The sequence below is a fragment of the Brachyistius frenatus genome, unplaced genomic scaffold, assembly GCF_029030835.1.
Source record: "Brachyistius frenatus isolate BFR_SWC_R1_liver_20210118 unplaced genomic scaffold, ASM2903083v1 Contig_74, whole genome shotgun sequence".
Lineage (NCBI taxonomy): Eukaryota > Metazoa > Chordata > Actinopteri > Embiotocidae > Brachyistius > Brachyistius frenatus.
In genome coordinates this window covers 1,463,633-1,472,126 of record NW_027210673.1, presented here as the reverse complement: position 1 = coordinate 1,472,126, position 8,494 = coordinate 1,463,633, and the positions used below count along the sequence as shown (strand labels likewise).

The 8,494-nt window shown below is 39.3% G+C and overlaps 1 protein-coding gene across 2 annotated transcripts; it reads right to left on the bottom strand.

Annotated features, from left to right (window-relative positions):
• On the bottom strand, positions 1-6,653 carry fads2 (fatty acid desaturase 2). 2 transcript variants are annotated; one of them, XM_069708270.1, is made up of 13 exons: positions 6,415-6,653; positions 5,571-5,830; positions 4,538-4,648; positions 4,005-4,202; positions 3,621-3,722; positions 3,426-3,551; positions 3,281-3,341; positions 3,123-3,199; positions 2,794-2,891; positions 2,271-2,367; positions 1,331-1,410; positions 709-834; positions 1-456 (listed from the first exon to the last, which is right to left on the bottom strand). In XM_069708270.1, exons 2-13 carry the CDS (start codon positions 5,769-5,771, stop codon positions 405-407), a joined length of 1,329 nt encoding a protein of 442 aa, XP_069564371.1. In that variant the 5' UTR covers positions 5,772-5,830; positions 6,415-6,653; the 3' UTR covers positions 1-404. The 2 variants fall into 2 exon arrangements, with proteins under 2 accessions (XP_069564371.1, XP_069564369.1); XM_069708268.1 differs by having other exon boundaries at positions 5,571-5,807.
• Positions 6,654-8,494: the final 1,841 nt, after the last annotated feature.

Here is an 8,494-nt window from a genome sequence, read left to right as displayed (position 1 = left end):
GTCAACAAAGTTTCTTTATTGTATATTGAAAGAGCAGAACAAGAAGTTTAAGAAGTTACAGATTTGACAGAAGAAAATTACCATTTCAACCCTCTGGTTTGTCATTAGTCAGCATAAATGTCATGATTTGTAGTATCACAAGATAGAAAAAGAACATTATTACTCAGTTTAAATATCTCAATCAGTTTTGACAATCTTATTTATAACACTACACTACTGTTGAAACTGAGGGAAATCCTGTGAGCACTAAAAACCAGCAAATCTAAAAACTAAACCAAGATTTAACTAACATCAAGAATAAGAAAAGATTATTTCCACACTATCGACTTTTAAAAATCTGACAGATACAATCAGTTTTTGATGCAAAAGAGGAGAAAAACTCCTTTTACGTACATTAAAGTTTGTCATTTATGGAGATATGCATCAAGCCAGAGGTCCCCTGAGTTTTTCAGTGACCTGGAAAACAAAGTGAGAAAAAGAAAAAAGACAAAGCAGCAGTTAATTAGAAGCCTGTTTATCAGGCAGGCAGCCTGTCACTCTTTTCTGAAATAAAAAAGACTAAAAGAAGAATTTATGCATATTCTTATCATTGTTCAGTTCATGTCTGTGTTTGTTAAATCTGTACACTCACTCCCTTTGCAGCCTTGTCTCTTGTGATCATCCCGTCAGTGAGTTACAACTGTATATTGTTGTTATTATGGCACTTACCTGATAACGTCAATGAGGCCTTGACACATCGTTTTCATTTGGTAGGCAATCCCATGTTTCTCACACAGGGCACGGACCTGCGGAGCCACCAGGTGGTAGTTGTGGCGCGGCATCGTGGGAAACAAGCTTGAGAGAGAAAAGAAAGATGAGGTGTCATCAGACTTTACAGCAACCAACATTTGGTGTTAGGTTACAGTTCAGGCAAAGATTTTCACGCTCACCTTGACTGGAGCATTTAAAGCAGCAGACTACAGTGTTCAACTAAAGACTCACATTTTACATCTGTTTATCTTATTGCAACTGATTCAACATAGTGAGGAAAACATGACTATTGAAAGAATAAGAACATACAGCAAATGTGAACTTGACTACTTTTTACTTTCAGTGCAAATCAATATAAAGCTGGTTGGACATTAAAGATGCATTCACCAAGAAACAAAAATATAGTCATCTCATTTGCAGTAAATTCATAAGGGATACAAATCACTGGAATTTTATGATTTGTATTTCTACAAACTTCAGAACCGTTTATTTTCTCAGTTCTAAAAGCACGAGATGTCAACAAAACGTATTCAAAGAGATGCTCCTGAGTCCACTCCTGAGACTGGAACATTTCACTTACTGGTGTTCAATTTGAAAGTTGAGATGTCCACTGAACCAGTCATTGAAGAAGGACTGCTCAATGTTACAGGTGGCTTGCAACTGAGGTAGAAGATGAGACAAAAGAGTACAGATGAGTCAATACATCCATCGTTCAGCTACACCTGCTTATTGTTTGTAGGGTGAAGCTAGCTGGAGCCTATCTCTTTGTTAATACACATGTTCTTTTATTTATCAAATAACTTGTGTCTTGTGGCTGTATACCTTCGGTAACTGATCAAGTTGCAGTTTACATCCATGTCTGTCCAGACTCATATAATATAAGCAGTAAGACTTTGAAAGGATTTGGCCAATAATGCTGATTCTGATTGAACACAAAGTTGCTGCCATGACAATAGACAAAGCTTCAAATATAATTGCTGCTGCAAAGAAGCTGCAGTTTCTAAAATGTGAATGCTTCACACACATCTTTAACCTGACAGTACAGCAGATCTATGCTTTATGCTGTACCCAACTCAATATCTGACCAAATGTGAAATATGGTCATCATCTCCCTTTCTGCTCCTGAGTTGTGGTGAATAATGGTCCGAAACGTATTTTTGTAGTACATTATGATGTCACAGTGACGTTGACCTTTAATCTTTTGGATATAAAACATCATCAGCATTTTATCCTGTTAGAACTTTTTGTAACATTTTCTCATAATGAATGTAATCTTGAGTTATTTGTGAGGTCACAGTGACCTGAAATTTTAATCAGTTCCATCTATGATTCAAAGGAAAGAAATTCCCTAAAGCCCGAGATATCACGTCCATGAGAATGGTATGAATAACATGAAGCCATAATGCCCCCAGCTACACTGCGCCTATGCGCCACAGGCATAACAACTAAAATGAACCAGCCTCACCTCCAGGTGAGAGTGGATTTCACAGGTGTCAGAGTTTCATAATAAAACCAGGTACCTGCATGGTCAGCCAGTCCTGGTGCTTCTCGTGATCGATGTCCATCGGCAGATGATTCATCTGAGTCACCCACACAAACCAGTGACTCTCCAAAAACCTGCAACATTAATATCAGTACATACATTGAATACAATGCCATTCACCGAGTAGACTGCTCCACCATGTGTCCTAAACATGGATTCACCTCCTGATAAGGCATACTTATGTGTTTAGTAGTTAAAGTGAATCGGTTAATTAGCAGGTTATAAATCATGTGTTAATGCTTAACAGATTATTAGGACAAACACTTGGGTTGCCATGTCTTGAAAAAATACCTGTGGTTGTTATTTATCCTCCTCCTATTATCAGGAACTATATATATCACAAACACACCTCAAATCCAGAATTAAAAAACTTCAGAGCATCAAAATTCAAGACGTACAACATAAAAACTCTTCAACTAATAAATAAAGTAATAAAGTATGTCTTCATAGAAAGTGCTAGCAGAAGTGTCTTTATTTTTATTGTCTTTCACATCATTTACCTGACAAAGCTGATGAGGGCCAGAGAGCCAAACAGGCCGTACAGGGGAATATAACATGACAGGTAGCGAAGGTAGTACGACATGGACCAAGCCAGATCCTTCACAAGACAAGAAGTAATATGAATCAGATCATTTCTTTCTTAAGAAGAGTCATGACTCTCTGAAACTCTTTTAATATGCTGCATTCGATGCTGCTTTTATAGTAATGTTTTTCTTCAATGCTGTTAGCTGAAATATTATAAGATCTAAAAGCATCAATTCAACCTGTCTTATCAAATGGAAAATCTTTATATAAACTTCATTATATCACACAGAGGCTGGCGTCTTACCACCCAGTCATGACGGGAAATCATACTGTGCATTATCTGGATGTGGAAGTAAACTGGAATAAGCAGAGGTGGTCCCACTAGAAGAGGAAAAGGTGAGATGTATTCCTGAGAGGTTGTCATCAATCTTGTTCTTTTGAAATGACTCTAAAGATACATACCAAGAAAGAAGTACTGGTGTTGGCGATGATAGGGCATGTGTTTGATCTTTTTGACGCCGTACTGTAACAGAGAGGGAACACAGAGCTGGATGAGCGGCTGGACCGTCCGAACATTTGAAGGAATTAAGAAATATCTGCTCTTTACTTCTACTGGTTGAGTGGCTCCAAGTACAAAGACGTGCAGCATGTTGACATCAGGGTCCTTATTTAAGATGTTGGGTTTAGCGTGATGCTGGAAATGTCGATGATTCCACCAGTTGCCAGAAGCTCCCTGGAAAAACAATCCTTTAATATCTGTGTAAAACTCACGGAAAAGAGATATAACATCGAGAAAAACTACCTTTAAATGACCGATGACAAACTTGTGCAATATGTGATTCCAGCTCGACTTCTTGAAGACAGACAGGTGGCCAAAGTCATGCTGAAGCCATCCGGCCTGAGACTAGAGGAGGAAGAGGAGGAGGAGGATGATGAGGATGTGGAGGAGAGGAGAAGGAGAAGGAGAAGGAGAACAAGGAGAACAAGGAGAACGAGGAGAACGAGAACAAGGAGAACGAGGAGAACGAGGAGAATGAGGAGAACGAGAAGGAGAACAAGGAGAGAAGGAGAACAAGGAGAGAAGGAGAAAAAGAAGAAACAAGCATTTGGGGATTTATTTGCTCCAATATTTGACTTAAAGTTCATCAACAACAATGAGACCAATAGATAATGATGTTCGAGTCACCTGAGCAGTTGCCAGCAGCACTGAGCACAGAAACGTCAGTATCCAGCTCGTACCCCAGAGCCAGATGATGAGCCACGCGAAGGTTTCCAGCAGCAGGATGTGACCCAGGTGGAGGCAGAAGAACAAGGGCCGAGCTCGAAACAGACCCTCGCTCTCACACCGAGCTCGTAAAGAGTTGAAATCCTGTATGATTGCTGCCTGGAAGCAGAGAAGAAGAAACAGACACTCTTGTAAAGCTGAAAAGGTGATACACTGATGTGACACTTGTGAAATCAAAGTTAACAACTGTTTTTGTTTTTTTATCACTGAAAAAGATGCAGTTTTAGGATTTGATACAGTTAAACAAGGCAGCTGATGAAACATGAGTGTGCAGAATACCAGATGTTCCCAAACACTGTCAGACTCAAAAATAACAAAACTGAATTGAGAACAGTCCGACCTCCTTGTGTTCCTCGGGTGTTTCTCAACCTGTTTTACTGTCCAATGTTATCTCTTAAATGAAGGACTTCAAAAGGATCACAGATGAGTCTCACATTTTTGTTTTGGTCTTGGCTAGGCTCGGTCGCTGCCAGCTCGCCGATCAGAAGAGGCTTCAGAAACTTTTGCACAAACTTTAGATCAGGATGAAAAGCAGTGAACGCTTCCTGCAAAACAAAAATGAAAGCTCCTTTAAATGATGCAGCGAATTAAAAGTGGAAAAGTTCTCAGATTCTAAAAGTGGCAATACACAATCTTTAAAGCACAGTCCTGTTTTCAACATTTTACTCAAACAAAACTTAAACAGAGTTGAAATATACACCTGGAAGTGTTGTGATGGATATTATATGATATTATTACACTGTTCAAACTAATGCATCAGCTTGAAAGTAGGATTTTGTCATAGCTGGCCGAGGTGAAGCTAGTTTTATACAGTAAAGTAGTTCAGTCCAGTGGTTTCAAACATACCTTCCTTTCAAAAGACCACTTACTGTAGGATTTAAGTACAAAAACTTCAAGTCCTGAAGTTTTGCCACACATACCGTGTACATGTACTTGTATCCATATTGACCTGCCTCAGAAATACAGAAAATACTAACATCTTTGTTCTTGCAACAGTTATTTGGTTATTAGGTGAAACCATTGAAGATTTTTTTTTTAAGGGGAAATCTCTGTGACGGTGCTACAAATGACCTAACATCGGAAATTTTAGGGGACCCAGGAAGGTTCCTGAGTTCCTGTGAGGGGTCGCAGGATAAAAAAAGGTCAGAACTACTGGTTAATCTGAAATGATGTGTTGGAATTTATGATCTTATCAATTGTTTTAATGCAAATCTTGATCTGAAAAGTAACAAGAAACTAAACTTGTCAGATACAGTATGTGTCGTGCAGTAAAATGCACAGTTTTTGCCTCAATGTAGTGGAGCTGAAGTGGCACAAAGTATTATATGGGAAAGTAAACAGTACCTCAAATTGCAGTGAAACACTTGGTTAAATGCAGCACAGCAATTTGCATTTATATTCTCAGAAAAATTAAAGTACGTTAATTGTATTTTACAGGAGATGAAAAGAGGGAACATATTCAGCTACCGTGGCATCCTCTCCAGCGTAGTGGCTGATGACCCGAAACCCTCCTGGATGCCTTTTCGCCCACTGAGTGACGTTGTAAACCTTTCGATCGATGACCAACCAATGATCATTTCTATTTGAGTGTCTCTGCACCTCCTCCCAGGTGTAAACACCTCGGGCTCTCCCACTGTCCGGCTCTGTCAGCTGACCTCCACCTCCCATCTTCACTGCTGTCTCTGGCCTGGAGCCACCTGCACACTGAAGGGCCACAAAGTTTCACACTTGGGTGGAAAGAAGAAGAAAAAAAAAAAAAAAGGTGCTCAAACAGATGCAGACAGACACAGACTGTGTGGAGGGCACAGCACTCAGTGTCAGAGGATGAGACTTTTCTCCTGTTGCTCTCTTTAGTTGAACCACCCAGCTGATTAGAAGGAAGACAAAGAGGAGGGCAACATCTTCACTAATAATTCATGATGAAATCCGACAACCAGCAATTGGAGCTATTGATGAAGAAGGGTGGTTTTCACCCACTGACTTTGCATCATTTGTCTGTATCGACATCAAACATGAATCAAAGTGTCAATTGCACATCCGCACATTGTTAAAATTCGGATATATGCTAATCCATATTTATCATGCAAGTGCGTTTTAGACGATTTATTTGGTATAGCTGCGCATTTTAATAGTCTAGGTTCAACGTCATAGGCTGCGACGCTAAAAGAGGAAACATAAAAGAGCAAACCACCGTCTGAAAACCTTCGTCGCCTGGGAATAATTCAACACTAATGTCAGATAGCGGGTGGCAGGCTGTCCAGGCTGCAGGCCACAGCATGAAGATATGACAAATAAGCGATTTCAGACTTACCGCATTCAGATTTGGAATACTCTCCTTCGGGCTTCGGTCACATGAGCAGACTGGTGGTTTTAATTTGTTCCCGTTGCGTTCAGATTCATTTTAAAGAGAAGGCATCCCAAAAACCCATTCTCTGTCTTCCCTACTTTTGCTCACCGTCCACTCACCCACTCATTCAGAACTCCGACCAGATCATTCGAGGGTGTCTGGGCCAATCGGCGCACAGTATATTCTGGACCGCTGGCCAATGTGCCACAGGCTCAACAAGCTGCTCATCTGGATATCACAATGTCGTGTGAGCGCAAAAAACAGTCAGCTGGAGGCCCCTCAAACACATAATTAGGCTGCTAATATGTTTCATATATAGTTAATTGTCAGAAAATGTCTGAAATCAGCAGACTGGGTATAGGAATTGAACAGGCTTTTAAAAGCTGATTTTTTAAAAAAAAAAAACTAATTTTTTTTTTTTTTTTTTTTTTTTTTTAAAGTTGCACGTGCATGACTCGTACATACTCGTACACAAGGCTGCAAGCCAAAACAAATATAGCTAATTATTTGGGGTAGGCCAACAGACAACTTGTCTATTCGAATCAGACACACTCAGGTATGGCAATATATTGAACACCTCCTGTTAAATATAGTGCCATACCTTAATAATAATAATAATAATAATAATAATAAACTTTATTTGTATGGCATTTTTCTAAACTTCAGTTACAAAGTGCTGAATATAAAATAAGCCATTAAAACAAAACAAGTGAATTCTAACAAGTCTTCCCAGTACTTCTCCCAGTATGCCACCATCTTTGTGCTGGAAGTGCATCAATACAAGCAGAACGTTCCTTTAAATGTTTTTTTTAGCAATAAATGATGAAAATAAGTAGTGATATGGTGCTAATTATGCATATAAGACAACAATATACATGCATTAATATACATTATGTATCCTAGCCTATATTTTGTGATGCCACTAAACTAGGTGTTTGACATATTAACATATGCACATGTACTTTAAAAGGAATATCAAATATTTACAGTGTCCAAAATAGTATTTTATATTTTTTGTGAACAACAGTGCATCTTTTTAAAATGTTGTTTGATTGAACTCTTGGAACAGACCCGTCTGTGTTTTTACTGACTGTTCAGCAGTGTACTGTTGGCAGCATTCAATCACAGTTAATTTTTTTCTTTTCTGTAGATTAGGAGAATGACAAGTTTAGTATGATGTTGTTATTATCAACAGGCAGTTCACACTACACCTATATTCTGTAATGAGTTTGTTGCAGTTCCCTCCTTCATCAGAAGATGGTGCAGAAGTGTTCCTTAAATCAAACACCTTTCTTGTCCTCATTTAACCTTAAGGATGCAACAGCAGAAAGGCCTATCATCACAGTCTTGTGTTGCTTCTGTCATTATCCAGAAATAAATGGAGTATGTAACATAACCCAAATGGGATATTTCATTATTAATGATTTGCTCCTGGTATCGGATGAAAAATGACCATTAAAGAGTAGTCTACATATGTTTAAGTACTTCACTCCATATGTTTCCCATTCTGGGATGCATTGCTTCATCTGCATTCAACACATTCACCTCAGCAGTCACATCCATTCACCGCCCGAGGTCTCTGTCTGTCTGTCTGTTGCTTACAGTCCATTGTGTCAGTTCAGGGTCGTTTGAATGCGATGCAGAAATGTGCAAATCAGCTCTTTTGGTCCTCAGCATATCAGACAGGATTATCCTCAAGCAGCGTGCGGCCTGTCTCCCTGTTTGTCCGCTTCTTCTGCCACAGCTCATCAGCCTGACAGTAGCACTGCACATCTGACCCCAGCAGCCTTTCCAGGCTTTTCTTCAGTATCACAACCAACAATACATACTGCCAATCAGAGAACCTGTCTGCTATTGTCCGGTATTTGATGATTTCAGGGGGGAGATTAATCTGGACTCCGATTACTCAAGTAAACCTTTGAGCTAGAGATACTTGTATTTCTATTTTTTAAGAGACTTATTACTTTCATTCTGCTGCTTTTCAGCTGTGAATATATTGACCTTTTTCCCCACTACATTTACAGTATATGATGGCTGAGTTTCA

Coding starts and splice junctions, on each gene's coding strand:
- fads2 (XM_069708270.1), bottom strand. CDS start 5,771: ATGGGAGGTGGAGGTCAGCTGACAGAGCCGGACAGTGGGAGAGCCCGA. Junction 3,552..3,620: donor TTGTCATCGGTCATTTAAAG/GTAGTTTTTCTC, acceptor TTGTTTTTCCAG/GGAGCTTCTGGCAACTGGTG. Junction 3,200..3,280: donor ACACCAGTACTTCTTTCTTG/GTATGTATCTTT, acceptor TTCCTCTTCTAG/TGGGACCACCTCTGCTTATT.